At 39.2% G+C, this 20,519-nt stretch overlaps 2 protein-coding genes and 1 pseudogene across 3 annotated transcripts in view; 1 reads left to right on the plus strand and 2 right to left on the minus strand.

Moving 5' to 3' along the window:
• The window catches only part of LOC140923150 (protein SSUH2 homolog), a 54,353-nt gene that overhangs the window by 11,926 nt on the left and 21,908 nt on the right, over positions 1-20,519 (minus strand). The window contains exons 1-3 of one of the 2 annotated variants that reach the window (XM_073373225.1): positions 1,440-1,488; positions 793-883; positions 308-610 (exon numbers count right to left, since the gene is read on the minus strand). In XM_073373225.1, the coding sequence (XP_073229326.1) occupies positions 308-610; positions 793-847 (358 nt within the window). In that variant the 5' untranslated portion in view covers positions 848-883; positions 1,440-1,488. Of the gene's footprint in view, positions 1-307; positions 611-792; positions 884-1,439; positions 1,489-20,519 lie in introns of those variants that run through there. The other variant, XM_073373226.1, reaches the window with a different exon arrangement.
• On the plus strand, positions 1,503-4,222 carry LOC140923157 (uncharacterized; annotated as a pseudogene).
• LOC140922968 (uncharacterized) lies at positions 5,347-6,999 on the minus strand. The gene has a single exon (XM_073373015.1). It carries the CDS (start codon positions 6,745-6,747, stop codon positions 6,109-6,111), a length of 639 nt encoding a protein of 212 aa, XP_073229116.1. The 5' UTR covers positions 6,748-6,999; the 3' UTR covers positions 5,347-6,108.

Here is a 20,519-nt window from a genome sequence, read left to right on the forward strand (position 1 = left end):
TCTCCTGTTGATTTTCCTGGATACAGCATAAATCTGCCAGTCTCCCTTACAGGTCAACAAATCTCCATGTCCTCATGATAAAAATAACTAGGTGCTGGTACAAATTATGTACATCTTTAGAGAGTCACTACATTACTTTTTGTTCAACATGGTGGCTCTTTATCTGGGTGAACTTACTTTGATAAACTACATGTAGGGCAGCTTCAAAATGTAGTAATCAAAACATTAGCTATTGTAGCCTTTTACATAATAACCAATTAAATGAATAAACATTTGTTACAATATAACTAACTAACTAACTAACTACCTTGTGGTGGCCCAAAACCTGGCTTTGCTGCTGGCATCCCATCAATCTGCTGTACAGCACCATATCCAGGCTGCTGCCCGACAGGGGGAGCAAAGCCTTGTTGTGGAGGGGGTTGTCCCCCATATCCTTGCTGTTGAGGTGCTGGGTAGCCTTGGGTGAGGGGTGGTCCTCCAGGATACTGTTGTTGTCCAGGTGGTGGTCCCCACCCTTGTTGAGGGGGCCCGTAACCCTGCTGGGGGGGAGGTCCATATCCTTGAGGAGGGTAACCCTGTTGTTGTGGGGCATAACCTGGCTGTTGCTGACCTACAAAGATTCAACAAAAACAAATTGGTGTCATGGTCAATTAACTGCCAGTTTACCACGGGTAATAATCGTTCTAGAGACTTCCCATTTTGGTCTAAATCCCACAAAAAAATCCTCACATCAAGCATTCTTTTCTTTCACATTTCAGATGTGTATAACAGTGCAAGTTTATTGTACTTTACCGGGATAGGTAGGTTGTCCTGCTTGGACTCCAGTAGGGGGATATGGTGCACTCATATCTCACAACAACCTAATGTTAACAGCACCAACAGCTGCAAAACAACAAATAGAACATACTTGACATTTATTACTGCAGATTGAGTGATCAACACATGAAAAATTATAGAAAATATCACCTCAAGGGTATTTAAGATCACTTAAACATTAACTTAACCTCGAATAAATAAATATAAAGAGTCTAAAAATGAGCTAATGCAAAATAAACGTAAACAGCTGAATCATTCGTGATCAGCTATTATATTAATAATTTATAAAGATCTTGGCTGAGATCTACGAAGACTGCATATTTATAAAACAAAACGCAACTTCGGCATCAAACACTAAAAATATCATGGTAATAAAGCAATTAAATCAACGATCAAATCTCCCTTTGCAACGAACTCTTCCAACGCTGAGGTGGACGACAAAGCATATAAAGTTATTTGCGTTCAGATCGAGCTTGTTTAATATCACTAGGTTAATACAAGGGATCGTTTCAATATCGATCGCCGGTGTACAGTATAGAACATAAAAATATTGAACTGGCAGAGGAGTTCAACGTAAGGTAAGATGTAAATTTTTCTTGTCATTTTTACCAACAAAGTTACCTTTTTAAGTAGCTTACAAGGTAAAATTCTAGTAGGATGTATCAGCCTAAAACATCAAGGAGGTCGAGGCGAAACTCCCACTCGAGGAGGATGGGCACGAGGAAAACGACACAGGATACGTAGTAACGCACAGGAAACCTACGGAAGAATCTGAACATTTTCGAAAGCGTTGTTTTGTAGGTCGTCGTTTTCTAGGTAGTTGTTTTTTCAGGTCAGCCTCGGGACGGGTAAAAGCAACGTTTTCTCCTTCTAGTCTATCCTCCGATAGCTTACTCTCCAGTAATCACGCATCTCTCGACTTCTCGGCTTACATTTACGGGTCTCGTCACGAAAGAAACCAAATACGAAACTACATCTTCGAGCAAACCTCGGCAAAACTTCGGAAGACCCGGAATTTAATACTTGTAAAATTGTTTCTCGAGTAATAACTCGGCTCCTGGGACATCGAAACAACTTAACTAAGGGATTACTATGAAGGTAATTTGTGCAGGTATTGGAAAAACTGGTACAACATCAATCACCAAAGCTTTGCGTTACCTTGGATTTACGGTTTTTGACTGGGAAGAGCAAACTTTGTATTTCATAGATCACTGGGTGGATGTTTTTCAAAATGGCGCCCAGCCAGATGTAAATCGACTGTACAAAAATGTTGATGTGCTTGTGGACTCTCCCGGAAATTTTTTCTGGGAGGAAGTATTGGAAGCTTTTCCTGATAGTAAAGTAATTTTGAGCGAAAGAGAAGAAGATTCTTGGGTGAAAAGTCTGGTCAATCAGCTTCAACTTATTACGGCTGTGAGATACCGCGAGTTTTACCGAATGCTGTCCCCAACAACAAGAAAAATCTACTTTGTTTTCTATTCCTATCTTAATGCTGCTCTTGGCACTACAAATCCCAGGTCAGGTCAGTACTGTTTTTCGTAAGCGATACCGTGAGCACAACCATCGTGCCAAGTCCCTTGTTCCACCAGAGAAATTGTTGGTGTACAACGTTAAGCAAGGTTGGAAACCGCTGTGTGATTTTTTGGGTTGCGAGGTTCCAACCGGAGTGGCCTTCCCGCATGAAAATATTAAGGGTGAAATAGCTAAAGATTCATTGTCTGCGACCCAATATGGTCGGCAGTGTATACGGGAAATAAAGCAGCTGGCGGGCTTCGTAATCCTATCTGTTGTTGTAGCTATTGTGGCTACAATTTTTGTCGTTATGTACTTTTGACTCACAGAAGAACTGGCAGCCGTTTGAGTGCCGGTCTTGTTAAAAAAACTCACCTATTGTGGATGCTCCCGGAAATTTTTTCTGGGAGGAAATATTGGAAGCTTTTCCTAACAGTAACGTCATTTAATTGAGCGTGACAGAAGAAGATTCTTTGTCGAAAAGTTTGATCAATCAACTTGAACTCGTGAAATCCCTCAAATTTTCTCTCATGCTATCCTCAACTTCAAGAAAAATGTACTTTGTTTCCTACTCCTATCTTAATGCTATTCTTGGCACCTCAAATACCAGGTGAGGTCAACTACTTTTTTTCACAAGCGATACTGCGAGCACAGCCATCGTGTCAAGTCCCTAATGTTCCACCAGAGAAGCTGTCACGTGCAACGTTCAGCAAGGTTGGAAACCTCTGTGTGGTTTTTTGGGTTGCGTGGTTCCAACAGTGGCCCTCCAACGTGAAAATGTCAAAGGCAAATTGGTCAAAGTTCCCCTGTCCGAGACAAGATTTGGTCGGCAGTGTAAACGGAAAATACAGAGGGCGGTGTTTGTAATCCTCACTGTTGTTATAGCGATTATTATATAGCTATGATAACTACAGTTTTTGTCATTTTGCAGTTTTGCGGACCGATTGCCTGAATGGCTCGTAACCGTCTAGGTGTCTAGAATCAGCGGGGAGTTTAGACCTTGAAAATTCAGACCTCTGAAACTCAGATTCCACGAAAACACCTTCGATCGGAAGTTACTCAAAACGACCCTTAAGCTTATAGTGATCATGTTTAATTAAAGATATTCATTCATTAATTCAACTGATGCAATATATGCTTTGATTTTGTCCGTGGATCGTGCTATTGCTCTTTCGACTTTAGCACGACGGCCAGTGAAAACAAGTCTTCAAGCTGCCGTGTCGGCAGACTTTGCTGTGCTAAACGGAAGAGGCACGATTTGCTTTCAAACAGAGATGGGCAGATAGGAGTTCTAAGAGACACTCGGTTGCGGTCACGGACTTCTCCCCGCCACGGGGGAGCAGATAGTCACGGTTTTAATCTCCCGCTTTCAGGGTTAGGCGATTAAATCATATAGCAGACAATAACAAGAGACCTCAAAAGAAGCGATAAAGAACGGCCGCCGTCTACTGCAAAGATTTGCCTAGTAATTCAAACAAATTACACTGAAGAAAACTTTACCGATGTCATCTGTCGCAGCAGAAGCACATCTTGTTTGTTGGCAAGGCCAAAGATAGACGTTAGGTAAATTTTGAGTCTTTGAAGAATTCTTATCATGACGAATTTAAAGGAAACCAACCTCTAACCTGTTTTACAGTATTAAAAAACGTTGTGAATATTAGATTGTTCTTAATACTGATCTTTGCCACTGTTGGAATTCGATGTTTAAAAGCGCGCAAACGAAGAACGTGTCCACTCGCATGGCTGTTTCCCAGGGCTCTTTCCGTTTCAGCGACAAACCACAAGAAAAGAACTGTCTATGTCATATTTATATCCGTGAGAACGGATCATGTCCACTTAAGCTGTCTCTTAAGTGGAGCATGTTTTAACAAGGAAGCCGCCAGCGGTAGAGGCTTAAACTCCGAAACAATCATTCATAAACCTCTGCAATACATAGGAATTAGGTTCTTGTAGTCTTTCCTACACACAGGGTTATCATTTAAATTCACTGACATCTTTTGTGCTGTTTTCATGTGCCAAAGGCTAACATGTGCCGTACGTACAGTAAGTAGTGACCCACTGCGCATGCTCAGTATTTCAACCGTCGTCCATTTGTCCCTGTTGTGTCGCTTACAACCAAAACAACTTTCCCCGCTGGCAGATGCCTCTTTTCCCTGGTTGAAAGACGATTTTTGTTCCATTTTAATACTACTAAACAAGACAGACTTGAGTTATGCCACAGTGAATTAGCTTCCGTAAGCGTTACCATTCAAATAAGGTCATTCCCTCTTCTGCTAAATGAATGTGAATACTCACGTTTCAAAGAGAAGGACGTGTTCTTGGCTGGCTCCAAAGCCGGTATCAAATTTCTCCCGTACAAAGTACAACATTCAAACCCCGCTTAATGCGGATACCTCATTATTACGGACAGTTTGCTTTGTTCCTTGGGAAAGAAAGCCCTTACAGTTTCAGCTACATTAATATTATTCAGACCGCTTAATGCAGACACCTCGTTCTACGGACACTTTCGAAAGCCCCCACAGTGTCCTTATCAACAACTGACTTGCACGTACATAAATACAAATCAAGTGCTCAACAGTTCACGTCAGTGAAATGGCTCCTATTGATAAGAGGGCTAGCTAAAGAAATCCTATGACAGTCTTTTTAGTTTTACAAGGCTAGTCTTTCTTAAACTAACGTCCTTCAATTTATTCAATTACGATCAATATCAACTGATTCTATCATATACGTATACTACTGAAACAAATCAGATCATCTTTTTGACTTGAGTAAATGTTTTTCAAAATAACATTCAGTTTTTGAGTTGTTTTTCTAACTACTTTAAAACTGATTAGCCAAAATTACCGGATGAAAAAACTTACTTCTGGCGCTTAAGTTTTCTTTTGGATATTTCAACTCAATTATTATACTGATCGTCTGAAGCTTTAAAAATTGCTATCAGTTACCTGACATCCACCATTTTGCTCTTAGAGTGAGCATAAAGAGTTCCTTTAAAAAAAGAAACAACAAACAAAGAAATAAAACTTATGAAGATGTAGTTTATTCATGGACTGTTCATTTTCTACAAACTGAAAAAATCAATAAGTTATTTTCAAAAACCCAATATGTTCAAAACCTAATTATCCGGCCTGATATGAGTGATTTTATGTATAAATAACAAACCTAACTGTACATAATATTATATAATCTTCTTTTAATGATAAGGCCCATACCGGTATATCTCATCCATGCAAAAATCACAATTATTAAACCTATTATATAAAACTTCTATCTGCAATATATAGTTTCTTTTATATCTCTAGGTTTAGTTGTTTCCCGGATAAATTAGGTTGATAACGTAATAGGGATACTGGTGAATATATGCTAAATGTTACTAATATGATAATATTTATGACAGTATATGATATTCTCCAAATCGATCTGATGACAGAAAAGCGATCGAACTATGCCATATAAGTACTCCTTTTTTTAAAGTTAAATTCCTGAATTATATAACAAACATCATTTTGCTTACACGTGCGTAAAAGTATGTAACTGGTAAAATGGCTATCGAGAGTTACTATTTTCAACAAAATTCTAAGTTCTGCCTCTTGAAATAAAATATCTAAGTCGGCTATACCATTCGAATAAGGCTCCCCCTTTTAACTGTTTTTAGTGTGATGTTAATACATAACTGTCTAATTCTACCTCCTATTTGCTCGAGCATGAGTATTGAGACGGAGACGGAGACGGAGACGGCGACTTCCTTTCATCCTGTTCCACTCAGTATAGCAACAGCACTTAAATAGCCATCAGTGCTTTTCTCCATTCTGGATCTACTGTTAGTGATTTTCGTCTTTTATATAAGTTCGAGTCATCTGGAAACAAGCTGCTCGGAGCGGAATCCCCTCTTGGGTTCGCACCCAGGGAAAGCTTACGGCGGCATTTTCGAAAAACCTCTTTTGCTGTGGCAAGCTTGTCTGCTCGTACTGAACTCTCTTGTTCATGGTTCATATGAAAGACATCGTCGACCGAAGAGTCCTCATTTCCGATCCATGCAGTCGGATCAACAACCAGATCGAATGCTTTTGCATGGAGAATCTGCGACAGCCATTCATTTCTTTCGTGTTCGCAAAAACAGCAGAGAAGGACAGTTCGAGTTGGTACCTTGGGCGAAAGGGATCTCTTTACGATCTTCAAGCAGTACTTCGTTTGCTTGTCTGGGAGTTCGTCTATGTACAGCGACATGTCATTAAAGAAAATAAGCTCTTTAGGAGCGCTCTGATCTTCTCTTGCCTCCTGTTCGCTCCGATAATAACACAAGCATTCTTTGCTGAGCACAAAATATCTCAGATGCCACTGTTTTAGAACTTCGCTTTGTTTGAGGAGGTAGCCGTGCTTTAAAACGCTGTTGTCCGGTTGCTCGATCGTGTCTTTCATTTTTTTCACAAAGTCGGAAGAGAAGGCGGCACTGATCTTTTCAGGATAAAACTCTGAAGATTTGCTTACTTCAAGATGATATATGACAATGTGCAGTGCGTCAACAACTTGAAAATGCACAGTACGTTCCAGATATTATAGATATGCGCCTTAAACTGAATGTCATTACCGGCCGTAGAGACTGGAATCGCAATCCCAAGGCAGCCTTCTGCGTCGTCCGCAGAACTGTGCGTGATAACAGGGTTTCGGGGCTAATAAATGTCTTGTGAACATCCCGTGTGTATGAAATGAAGTGAAAGGTCAAACAAATAGTCGCCAAACTTACCACAACGTAACAACCATATTAGATTTCCCTTATCGTGCACTTAACAGAAACTGCCACATTTCAACCATATCACGGGTCACTAAAATCTTCTAAAATAATCCATTTACTGATCTGTGATTGTCGAAAAAAGGGGCTACCATTAATGATCTTGTACTTTGTTCATGAAGTAGAGATTTTCCGTACTATTTTTGAAAAAACTGAAACTGCAATGTAAACATTTTTAAAAAAAAAAAGTATTCTCCCCTCTTCTTTTTTAACAACAAAGGGATTATGAAAGGTCAACCTCACTCAAGGCGAGCGCACAAATAGAGTATATTGTCATTCTTAAAATAGAAAACGCCAACAATTGCGGTAAACATCGATCTCCTTGTCTGCATATGTCTCTAACATGTTCGTCAGTCAAGTCAGAGCACATGCAAAAGAGTGTTATATAAAGAGCGGCAGAGTCTTAATGATTAATAATTAAATATATTGCTAAATAGTCAGAATGGAAGCAGTAAGACTTAACAGAAAGGCATCAAAAGCTTGGGTCAATCGATCATCGATTGTCTTCAGTCACAAATTCTTGGCAACTAAGATAAGCGATGACTGAAAAACATGTTTTTGAGTGCAACAATTATAGATACAAGGGTATGTCTCGTTAAATTTCTTGTCCAAAGATGACGTAGCTAATAATGAAAATTTGCGTTTTGTCTAATGTCAGCACGCCCAGTATGTCAAATGTAGGTTTGCTTTCCTGTAGTTGAATCGATAATAAGGCTTCTCGTAGGATTGCTTTTTCGTGTGCTTACGTAAAAGTCTAGGTAACCCAGCCTCTATCAAAAACTGGACGACCCACACCCATTTATACCACTAGTATAATAGGCCACTTTCGAGTTCCAAAAACCCTCACTTTCAAAATGAGGCCAGGTGCAAAAAACTTTCTTGTGAAAATGAGTTTTATTTGCATGAGAATGAAAAATGATTTCCATATCAAAGGCAGAGTAGCTACTTTAGTTTTGAAACAGAGGCCCGCGGGAATTCGGAAATGGCCTATTGAAAAAACACTCCTCGCTTAGCCTGTTCCAGGTTCTCAGATAGCTGGGAAGACGCGAAAGTAAAAGGCAGGCGAAAGGTTGGCGGGGTGGGAAAAAGGAAAAAGCCCCCCCTTCTCTCCCCAGTTTCCTCCTCGTGTTCGCCCTTTCTCAATTCAGCGTGCTCGACTATCTCGGAGCCTGGAACAGGCTACTCCTCGCTATAATACCATGTTTATTTGCGTCCTGTTTGATTTTCTGGTCGATTACCATTGTTATAGTTATCTCTGAATTTTTAATCCCAAAATACCGAATGATTTAGGAGATATTCGAAAATTTAAAGAGCATACTGTATATATGGGCCCATTAACGTTATTGCCTCAAGCAGTTTCTTACTTTTTATGGAATTATTTTCCTTGCTTTCATGCTAACAAAGGACTGAAATTTGCACCGAAACTGACGAGCTTGTTTAGCTTTTGAACTTAATTTGTACCAGAGCGACGCCTTTTATGGCTAATACTTGACCACGTGACCGAATGAGCAAAAATGTAAACAATGACGTCAGCAATCATTCGCAAAAAGATGACTGGCTCAGCCCGGCCCTGCAACTAAGAGCAACTCTGCTCAATTTTTCAAAAGACGTCTTATATAAACAGTTCGTCATTTCTTTTGCCATGTATTCCCCTCAGCAGATTCGTGTCATGCCTTGTTTTCGCTTTCTTTTGTTCTAGTGAAATCATAGCCTCAAATTGTTGAAAACGCTCGGTTTGGTATTATTTATTTTGTGTTCAGGTGGGATAGAATTGCTTTTTGATACATATATAAAAGGTAGGGGGTCCGAGGGAATGCCTCGTCGGGAAAATACGAAGTGTTTGACGGCCAGAAACGCTGTTTTTTTGCATTCTGGTGGACTGTTACCAAGTTGTATTACAGATCACGTCACTCCAAGAAGACAGCCAAAGAAGAGTTTGTTTAAAAACAACTCAACAAAAAAGGAAGTATTTAAAAGAACGAAGTAAAACGTTGTTTTTTTAGAGGTCAGCGTTCCTAAGCTTCAAAACTAATTACCTAAAGTTAGGTTTGTCTGAGTAATGAATCTGATTAACTATTAATCTTTACACGGCGGACATCGTATGGTCCAAAAGCCTTGATATTAAGTAATTAACCGGCAAAGCAAATATTTTTCTTTTGACCATCTAAAATTAAGTCAGGCGAAGGGATACTTCCCCCAACCCTACCCCTCACCTGACAAATACAAAGTTTGAGATAAACCACCAGTAGACTATGTCAGGGACTCATAACCCCTCCTGGTTATTAATTCTAAATATATTTATGTCCTCTCCGTTCTAAGAATGATGTTGACGATTTTGGATGATGTCATCATTCAGTTCACGTGTGACGGATTCTAAAATCCTGTTGAAGTCAACTCCTGAATGTCTTTTCGGATGATCATACATAATTTTGAAATTGCATGACGCAGCTCCTCATTGAGATCTTTTACTCCTCTGAACTCCTACAGCGGGCGAGATTATTTGTCACTTTAATTTATGGTGTAACTATTCAAAAGAAACCTCTTTGAGATCGTCATTGATCGTCATTGAGTCCTCTGAACTCCTACAGCGGGCGAGATTACTTATCACTTTAATTTATGGTGTAACCATTCAAAAGAAACCTCTTTGAGATCGTCATTGCTCGTCATTGCTCGTCATTGAGTCCTCTGAACTCCTACAGCGGGCGAGATTATTGGTCACTTTAATTTCTGGTGTAAGCATTCAAAAGAAACCTCTTTGAGATCGTCATTGATCGTCATTGATCGTCATTGAGTCCTCTGAACTCCTACAGCGGGCGAGATTATTTATCACTTTAATTTCTGGTGTAACCATTCAAAAGAAACCTCTTTGAGATCGTCATTGATCGTCATTGATCGTCATTGGTCGTCATTGATCGTCATTGAGTCCTCTGAACTTCTACAGCGGGCGAGATTCATTGTCACTTTAATCTGTGGAGGACCGTATGGTGTAACCATACAAAATAAACCTCTTTGGTTGAACGTTTGTATAGTACAGTCAAACCGCGTTTAACTGACGGACACCTCGTAATTATTACGGTCAGTTTGCTTTGTCCCGTACATTTTCAATTCAACCCACCACGGACTCTGGGCCTGTTCCATGCTCCGCCTGTCGGGTTCGCTGAATTGAAGAAAGCGCAAACACGAAAATAAAACGGGGGGAAACTGGAAAAAAACTGGAAACTTCTTCCTTTTTCCCGCCCCGCCAACTTTTCGCGTGCCTTTCTCTTTCGCTTCTTCCCCACTTCCTAAGAGCCTGGTACAGGCTAAATACGGACACACTGTTAATAGGGACACTTTCTAGGGTCCCCTCAGGGTCCGTATTAACGAGGTTTAACTGTACTGGGATTTTTACAGAAAGGAAACTTTATTTACTTTTCTCTTTAACCACTCAGGAAGGGTTGATGGTGTAAAACGGCTGAACTCAGGTACACCGGACGATAAAAGTGAAGACGGCAAAAATGTCTGCACGAAAAAGGAAACTTAGCGCTGATCATGAGGACAAGAAATCATTTAATCCTACGTTCTGCGGCATGTTCGTTTGCGGTCGTTTGCCGCTGAAATGTCAATTTACAGCTTTAGGACCCAGCCTCTAACCGCAAAAAGCCGGAATTCAAAACTTAGGAGTCAAACGAAAATTTAAATATTTATCAAGAGCGAGCGTATTGGAGGCCGATTGTCTTGAGCTGTAAGCATGAAGTAAATCTACAGCAGGCAGAAGGGACTGAATCGCCACGAAACTACTTTGTTACAGCATCGCCAGGAGCCTAAAAGGCTCCTGGTATCACCCACCTGGGATGGGGGGGGGGGGGGGGGAGGGGGTGACTGTACACACTATTGTGGCCTATATGGGGAGGCTCCACCAAAAAAGTGCCTTTTTCATGCTTCAAGTATATGAAAGGATAGCGATTTCAGCACTCGAAGTAAACAGAAAGGGTAGGGAAATCTGTCATTTCAGTCTGTAAAAATACCCAAAAGGGTAACAGACGAAGAGACCTTATTGCTCCGGAAAAAAATTTGCCGAAAAAGCTGTAAGCCGATAATAGCGATGAGTATGAAATAATCTATCTTTAACTACACGATACTGGTCTCTGATGACGTAGCATGGCGAGACTAAAAAAATTTGCAACAGCGGAGCTACGCAATCAAAGTCCAGTTCCTTATTGGTCCTGAATCTTACAACATCCTAACCTTCTCTTGCGTTATGCTTATTTCTGGTGAATGGACATCTAAATTTAAAGTACAAATTAGTGTCAAAAAGACAACTGCAAGTACTGATCAAACAACGTGAAAAGACCGTACTTATGATATTTCGCCATTTGGCCAATAGCCAGTCTTCATCTGGTTTATTAGGAAGATCACGAGTTCACAGAAATATATATCTAGTCACGGGCGGAAGTGACAAAGTATTTAAATTTAGCTAAGCGAAGCAACTTTTTTTTGGAAGATTCATGGTGTTTTTCACTGTAGAGTTAACTCAAAATCAATTGTTCAGGCTGCATTTCGCCTAAATCCTTAATAATTGAGGTGTTTAATGTGATATGCAACGTTTCAGAGTTATCCAAAAGTCAAGTTCTTCGATCTTCAAGCACAGGTTATCCAAAGTTTTACTGAAAAAGCTACTGAACATCCACTGTTCTCACGTTTTGTTTTAAAGGAATTTTACTTCAATAGCACTTGTAATATAAAGTAAAAAACAGAGCGCGAAACTGGTGATTTACTCGGCAGCCGGACCTGCAAGTGGGGGTATCGCCCATCCATGCTCGACGCTACGCGTCCATGGAGAAACCACTGCTCGCAGAGTAACTCAGCAGGGGACCAAAAGATAATTTCTCCTTATAATAAAACTTCTTGACGAAAAAGTAAAGGTTATAATTAGAATAAAAGAAACGATCAGCCCAAGACAAAGTGTTTCTTTAATTGACTTAAGCAAATTCTACTCACTAAGTAACGTACCATGAAAGGTATGGAGAACAGAAATGACCTCATGGTCGATTATGGAGAGACGATTGATGAATCGCTCTCAAATCAAATTATTGAATTCGAAATGGTGTAATGAGAAACAAAGCTGGGTCGATGACATGCAGTAATTCTTATATTTTAGGACACCTAAAGCGCTATGATCTGCAAAAATTAAAATGGCATGGTTGTAGTAAACAGAAGGTTTTTTTAGGAAGCTGAGCACGTAAACAAGGGGAGAAAAATATAAATGTTAGCTCCCTCTTCTCTTCTTGTGTTACGGCTCGCACAGGAAGAAGCGGATAGAAATAGGTAAATAGTTTCGGGATTGCTGCCAAGGGACTGATACTCCCTCCATGCTAAAGCTAGGGTTACTTAACTCATTTGAGGCTATATTTTACCCATTTTCTTTTTATGTGTAACCGATAACACCGCACTACATCATTATGTATGCCTCTTTTTCAGCAACTCGTAGTTGCCAGTATTTTGATTCCAGACTATACGTAATTGCCATAAAAAAAGTGTCTATACTACATTAATTGCGCCATTGTTTGCCACACCTAGTTTTGTCTGTCTTGTGACTCTTCACTTGTCAGGAACTAAAACTAAAAGTCACGCGAGATACTTAAATGCGGTATCTCTTTACGTGTGGTCTAAAGGTCAGTGCTGAAAATAATATTTATATCACTACCAAGGAGATAGCTTTTGAGTTAGTCAGTTTTACGCTGGACCGTTGACGTTAGCCTCAGTCCTTACGTCAAGTTCTTGGGAAGTTGTTCGTAAATTTCGAGGAAGTTAGAGCTTCGTTTAGTTTAAAAGGGTGTTCAGTGCGGATAGACTGAAACATATGAAATTAACGTTTCTTGTCGCTCAAAAGAAATCTCTTGAAGAACTCAGTCGAAGAACTGCAGACATGAGGGGAGAAAGGAAACAGGCAATCCTAAAGTGCGGATATCTGCTAAAGAAAAGTGAAGTTCTTAAAAAATGGAACCTTAGATATTTTGTGCTAAGCAGAGAATGTTTGTGCTACTATCAAAACGAGGAGGAGTCGAGGACGGGTGTACCCAAAGGACTTATATTCTTCAACGACATGTCAGTGTACATAGACGAGTTACCAGATAAACGGAGCAAATACTATTTAAAGATAGTAAAAAAATCATTGTCGCCCCAAAGAGCGTCTCGGACATATTTATTCAGCTGTTTCTCGGAAAGAGAAAGAGATGGATGGCTTGCAGAGATTCTTTATGCAACAGCGGAGGCTTTAGTAATGGATCCAACTTCGTGCATTGGAAGACGGGATAGTACTCCAACTGAAAATCTGGACTTTGAGGTTTCTAGGCCTCTGGCTCGCAACGTTTGTAGTTCCTTCACTGCTAAGGAAATGCTCCAGAGATGTAGACTTAAGCTTGCGACGCTTTCGCTCAGTAGAACATCGCTATCTCATGCTCGGAGTTGCACGAGTGTCTTCGACTTCAACGCTAATAGATCTAGAGTTCTTGGCGTTAACACATACTGAATTAAGAACATGGTATTAAGAGATTAAATCTCACATTAATTCCTCAAACAAAAAGCCGTTAATGTCAGAAGAAATTCCAAGAACTGAAAACTGCGTAGATTACTAGGTTTTCAGAGGAACGCGGAAAGAATTTCCAACTGTCTCCTATTTGGGAGGTCGATCGTTTACCATGAAAGTGACAAAATATGCGGGAATGTTATTGATTGCTCAATACATTAGACTAGCAAGAAGATTAAGAGGTCGCGGATTTTTAAAAGCAGAATTGTTAACGCCAGTGTATAGATATTTAATGTATTTTTAAAAAGCAACGTTAGTTTGAAAATAGAGTCTCCATGCTTTCTTTTGTTAAAATTGTGTATAAAAGCAGAACTGGAAACGAAGTATCCAAATATTTAATGTATTTGAATGCAAAGTTTGTTTTCAAAATAGAGTTAATGTTGTGTTAATTGCCTAAGAAAATTACTCAAAAGGGAGGGTCCAAAACAGAAAACAAGCAAACTAGAAGCTTTCGAATATTTATTGCAGATTAGTTCATTCTTTTTATCAAATCTGTATTATGTATCTTATGGTATTTCAAATAAAATATTTCTAAACAGATAAAATAAATTCCAAGCAGTCTTGCTAAGGGATATAAAAGAAGATATGAACATCGCAGTTGTTATCGCAATTAAAAAAATTGCAAGAATTCCAAGTTTTGCAAAGAGTGAGTGTTGGACGTGAGTGTCTTTCTGATAAATTCCTTTACAGTTTACGACGCTGCCCTGGGCCATAGCTTTGGTTTCTCAATGCCGGAAGCTGAAGAAACCACTGCTAGCAGGGTGTTTCCGGTGGAACTCTACTATAAATAATGAAAGTCAATATGAGCGGGAATTTTTTTTGGCCTCCTTTTAAGGTCACACATGGAGATGACATCCTGTTGGTATGTAATGCGCGTTTATTTTTGTTTTGGCCATCTTACAGTGATGTGATAAAATCGCTATGTTTCTAACCGCGATATGGAGTAGCTTGCATAGCAAACGTTTCCGCCCAAGTTCGTCGAGAAAATTGGGACTGATTAGGAATGAAGGGATCTTCCATTTCTTTTGCTCTTGCTCCAAGTTTTGCCAAATACTCCTCGATTAGAAACGCTTGCTACGAAGGCTAGATACGGAGACAAGTTATATGTCTGATGTAGAGAGCTACACTCCTCTATCAAAATTAACTGCTCGCATCCATTTAAGGCAGTCATGATGTTTCGCAACTAACGTATGACTTTACTCATCATTAAAGCAAAAAGGAGGGTCTGGTAACTAATTACAAAACTTATGACAAACGTGCGGAGACTGGAGAGAATACTAGCCCTCTCCAGCTAGCAGTCACGTGATCTTCCTATTGCCAAAATTAGGGAATACTACTTAAATAATACCTGAGATGGAAAGAGCACGAAAAAACTGGATAGAAAGCCATATATAAGGCAACTGGTCCGGTGACTTTTCAGTACATGCTAGGGTCTAAACAAAAGCTGAGGAGGGTCATCTTTCGACTTCCGACTAATTCCGACTTCCGACTTCTGACTTCCGACTTCGGACTTTTCACCACTTCCCACGTTATAAATTTTAGTCACGGTAGTCACATAAAGCGATTGACTGAGTAAACCGATATTTAGAAGTTCACATTGAAGGAGAACTAGCCTGAAAAGAACTGACTGGTTCCTAATGTGTGAATGGAGCTTAAGCGGCAACTACTGCTGGACAGCGGACCGTCTAACCCAAGGCTAGTTGCTTAGCAACAAACGTAATAAGCATACAGGAGACTTTTTTTGTCTCCATAAGATTGTTTAATAAATATTTGGGTTTTTCAATTTATTATTTATTTATGCCAATGGTTCTCGAAACGACTTGTTCTAATGGTTGAAACTGTTTTGCTGCTCGCCTGTAAGCGGGTGATTATTTTCCTACTAACAAAACTGTGGAAATACCTTGGACTAAAACCCTAGTCTCTACTTGGTTTTTATTCTAGCTTGCTTGCCTAGGAAAGGTAAGGTGTTTAAGTTTAATTAACATTGAAATCATTTTATATTATAACAGTGATCTCTTTACAAGTTTATAAACCTAAATGTATCATCGAAGGCCAATTTCCAAACTTTCATCGTCACACTGATCCCTCAGTCGCTGTATTTAAAATTGATATGTTTATAACCACAGCAATAACTGTGTGAATGCTGGCCTCCTGATAAATGCCTTAACTAAATTAATTAAGCCTAAAATATTACGAGTCTGCTTGTAGAATCAATCATCATTTTGCCTTTATTACTATAAATATTGTGGACAGAACCAGAATTAATCTTGATGAAGGAACTAACATTCACAATAACTTTTCTTTAAGTCATCGATTATTACGCAGAACCAGGAATTTTCTCAGAAAATTCGGCTTTTTATCGCTCTGTACTGCATTCATGACAAGAATTGTTTAGTTCTGTTTCAGAATTTCACATTAAATTTTTCATCGTTCTGAGCGCTCTGTTTGTTCAGTTTTGTTGACAAAAGCAGGACTAAAAGCAAAGAAAAAGTTTTGGAAATTCAAAAATGTCGTGGCAGAGACAACTAAAAGATTCTTAGAAAAGCATAGACGGACCGACGGACTTTAATGACCAATCGCTTTGTAGGTCCGTAAATCTCTATTGAGGTTTTCAGGCAGTTGAAACAAGACAAATGCCCCAGAGAATACTAGACGCCTATATAATACCATTTGCAACTGTATAATGCGTTGTTTTCATTACAACCGCAACATGCGTTTGTTGTGGTTCACGTTCTGTAAAGCCCTTACTTTTAAGTTGTTTACTTATTTTTAACGGATTAAATTTATCGCGGCTTAAGGATTTGATCACAACGATTTAAGATGTTTTCCATTTTCGCCGGCTATCATAAAGAGAACTGAAATGATGCTGGGAAATTTCAAGACTATATTTTTGCTCAGCATGAAGCGCGGTGGTTTGGCATTAATTGTCCTAGGAATCTGCACCTAGCGCTAATCGCCCCGTGTAAGGAAAGGACTCTGGATCTCTACGCTGTGGATTCCGGATTCTTGGTCTGTGGATTATGGTTTCCGGATTCAAATCGTTAGTGGGATTCCGGATTCCTTTAGCTGTATTCCGTATTCCAAAGCCCAGATTCTGGATTTCTCAGCAAAAATTTGCTTGATTCCGAATTCCACAAGCAGAAATTTCCCGGATTCCGCAACCCCGAGTAGACTGCTTGCAATCCGCCTGTTCTCGTAAAATCCGTCTAGTTCTTATCTCAGCTAGCGCGATTGCAAACCACGACGTTATCTTACAATAACGGATTAGGACCAGACGAGAAAAGACGGACTGCCGACTCTTTTGTGGTAAACAAACTCTCCGTCAGCCCAGAAACGTAGTAATCGATTTTTTAGTTTTACAGCTGTTGACAGGTCATCGCGTGGTCTCGGCCTAATACGTCCTCGTTTATCGCGGCTTCGCCGCTCGCGTGCTTGGGTTTCTCATGCAGTAATTTTGCAAAGAAAAATAAGAGACTAAGCGAAGAGTAGTGTTAGAAAGTTTCCGTTATTGAAAGCATTGGCTTGGACACAAATTCAACGGTTGTAAAGAATTCTCTTCGTCTGTCTTTAAAATTTAACAGCCGTATTTAATAAGAAATTTACAATTATCAAGCTCATGCAAGGCTATATGCCTAAATTGTGATATCTATTCTCATCCTTTCAATATGTAAAAACTGAGAAGCCTGTGGAAAATATCGGATGACAATACAAGAACGTTGCGCATCCCGAACACCCACCCCCCCTCCAAAAAAAAGACCACGACGATGAGGAGAAACCTTATATTCAAATGGTGTTTTCAGCAAAAAAATATTTTCCAAACGACACCATTATATTGCTATTTTGAAACCCTCTACTCTTTGGATCATTTTCAATGCAACTTCTTTCGTGACTGGATACCACGTGACATATCATAGCGTGATGGGAAAGACACGAGTCTTACTCAGTCCCTCCAGGCTTATTTGCTAGCCCCAGTCTTAGACCGAGTATGCCAGGTCCTTAAACAAAGAGGAGCGGAATATTCATCATTTGTTTTTGAATGTTAAATATGTCAACACAGGTAAAAGCTCACAGTTGCGCCGCTGTAATAATCCCCCTAAAAGACGTCAGTTTTAACAGACTCCCTTTTAATTTTTTCAAAAGTAAACAAAAGCAGATGCATTGCGGACGTATTATGCCACCAGGTCCGAATTTATCATTTTTCGTGCAATTCATGTTTTTTCATCACGCAAGTTTTCAATTTAACATTTAAGTTCGTGCTTTAATCGTTGGCTTAAAATAGTTCATATCATTTATGCTTTTGTAAAATTCAAAATATGATTTGTGTCTTAAAGGTTGCTTAATGAATAACAGGTGTAAATGTGTTGTCACGTAGAGAGGTATTTATCCAATGCATCCATTCGCATTCGCTGAATCTCTTACGCAGTAGAGAGACAGAAGCGAGATAATCCAAACCTGCGAAATCTTTATTTCTGCTTCTTTTAACTTCCTCAGCTGCACTAAAAACTTTCATGTCAGCGCATAAACAAAATTCACAAGAAAATAAACATGTATTTAAATTCGAAATTAAAATTTAGGAAAGTGTCAATCAGACTTTTTTTGAACGCACCGGTCATTAGCACATCTTAAGACGCTAAAATCGATATTCATGTCTCTGTTGAAGCTAAACTGGAAGATTATATTGTCTGCCTTGAAATGTCGCAAGTGCCTGGAAAGTGAACGGATTCTGTAGAGTTTTAATAAACAAAGAACAGCGATGAACGGTGAATTGTACAGGTAATTTGAATGCTGTTGTGAAAGTCATTAATATTATTCAACGTTTTTTAATTAAGCGTTCGATCGACAGTTAAAAAATGTATAAAGATTCAAACGTATTGCAGAAAGCAAAGCGATTTTTTTATAAAGTCTAAAAACATTATTTTTTCTGGTGGTTTTTATCTGTGAACGATCTGTTGTAGGGCGTAAGATTACGATTCATATTGACGTAGGTGAGAGCAGTTCCCCCACAGCGCAGGTGAAGCTAGATTTGTTGAAATCCCGGGATAATTTTACGTGGAAATCCATTATCTTGAACGTGAAATTAGCCTATTTGGATGTAAGATAAAATATCTTGCTTTGATATTTTTAAACACCAGATTTATTCTTTCTTTCCTCTATGTCAATGCTGTAATGCAGTTTTAAGCATAACAGACATGTTAAAATTGAGTGTGGTTCTTTTCACGATCGAGTTAGTTTTAGTTCGTATTTAATGGAACTGAAATTATGCAACCTCGAGTTGCCTCACAGTTCATCATCAATGTGATTGAGAAGCGCATTTTTAGCAAGATTGAAGAACACTTCCTTAACCGAATTTTTCCACTTAAAAAGCGCAATTCTCCTGTTCGCAAGTGAAACGTGACGTGTTGTAACAATAGCGTATTTTTAAAACGAAGACAAGTTTCAAGATGCCATCCCGCTGGCTGTTTCGTCACAAAACAATATATCTTCTGCAGGTGCGGTACTTTGACTTGCTTTTGAGATCTAATCTTTGCAGGTAAATAGCTCTGCGTTGGAACCTCATTCAACCCTTTCGGCACGATTTCGCCTTTCACGCCTACTTAAGGAATCATGATTTTAAGGAAACATGACCAGCGAATTTCTGGATAAAGATTATAAAAGAAGGTGAATGCGTCAGTAATGAAAATGTATTTTTTGGCTAGTAACCTTTATTGTTATATTTAGCCAGCCATATTTTAAACAAAGGCAAAACCGTATTTCGATCTTCACTTTAGTTTTTGTACATAAATGAATCGCTTACTAGTAGTAACAAAAACCGAATAACAAAGATTGCGTTTTTTTGCTGGTAACTCTTTTTGAGCAGCCAGTTACTTAATATGTAGGATAAACAAATGAAAACAGCAAACTGTATTTCGTGTTCCACTTCAATCAATCGTTTACCAATGATATATATCAAAAATTAAGAAAACTCTTCCGCGCACTAAATATCAGACCTGCTTGTGACCGCCATCGTTTCTCTAGAGTGTCCACAAAAATAATTTTTTTCAAATGATGATCTTTTTTTATCCAAGTTTCGTTGGACTGAGCGAACGCGTTCAACTAACAGATTATCGTACTGACATCTCGTAGTACTGGTTAGAGACCGCCTTTACTACCGAATCTGAAATATTAGACGCAGATGTGAACAATGGCTAAATGTGGAAAGCGAAATACTATCAAGCGGCAATTTATTATGAATTTGTCGGCTTAAAATAAATCTTTCTTATGCGGGTTGAGTCCCCCTTTCTTAAAATGAATACCAGTTTCATTTTCAACAGCTATCGTGACCTACAAGCTCAAATAACAGAAAGATTTTACCGTAGTGGACGTGTCGACGATTCTCTGCATACAAGGACAAACAGTCCCTCCGGCGGTTCAAAGTTACTAAGGAACGCTTCCTTTTGCTACTTTATATTAAGAAGTGGGAGTAGGTTATAACTTTTTAGTGACGGTGTGAACTAAAAATCTAGCTGAATTCTAGCTTAAATGACCAGTCAAATGAAATGAGCAGTATTTTCCCGCGGTGCGGCTGTTTTTTGTTTTAGTCATGCCAAACAAGGTCTTTTTAGGCAAACCCATTGATAAATCAACGGCGGGAGTCCATCTACAGGAAAACTACAATTGTGCTTTATGAATTCTGTGCGGTAATTGTAGAAGGTGACTTAAGGCCAGGCCTATTTATGCGGGGAGGAGCAATTCTAACCTGAAGATTACGACATAGCAACCGAAACATTCACACCGAAGATGTGTAACGTGAGTTAACAAGGACAGGGGAGTCTATAACTAGGAACTTTCAACTTC

The sequence above is a fragment of the Porites lutea genome, chromosome 13 (assembly GCF_958299795.1).
Source record: "Porites lutea chromosome 13, jaPorLute2.1, whole genome shotgun sequence".
Lineage (NCBI taxonomy): Eukaryota > Metazoa > Cnidaria > Anthozoa > Scleractinia > Poritidae > Porites > Porites lutea.

Bases quoted from the DNA above. Each gene is read 5' to 3' on its own strand.
- LOC140922968 (XM_073373015.1), bottom strand. From the start codon at position 6,747: ATGAAAGACACGATCGAGCAACCGGACAACAGCGTTTTAAAGCACGGC.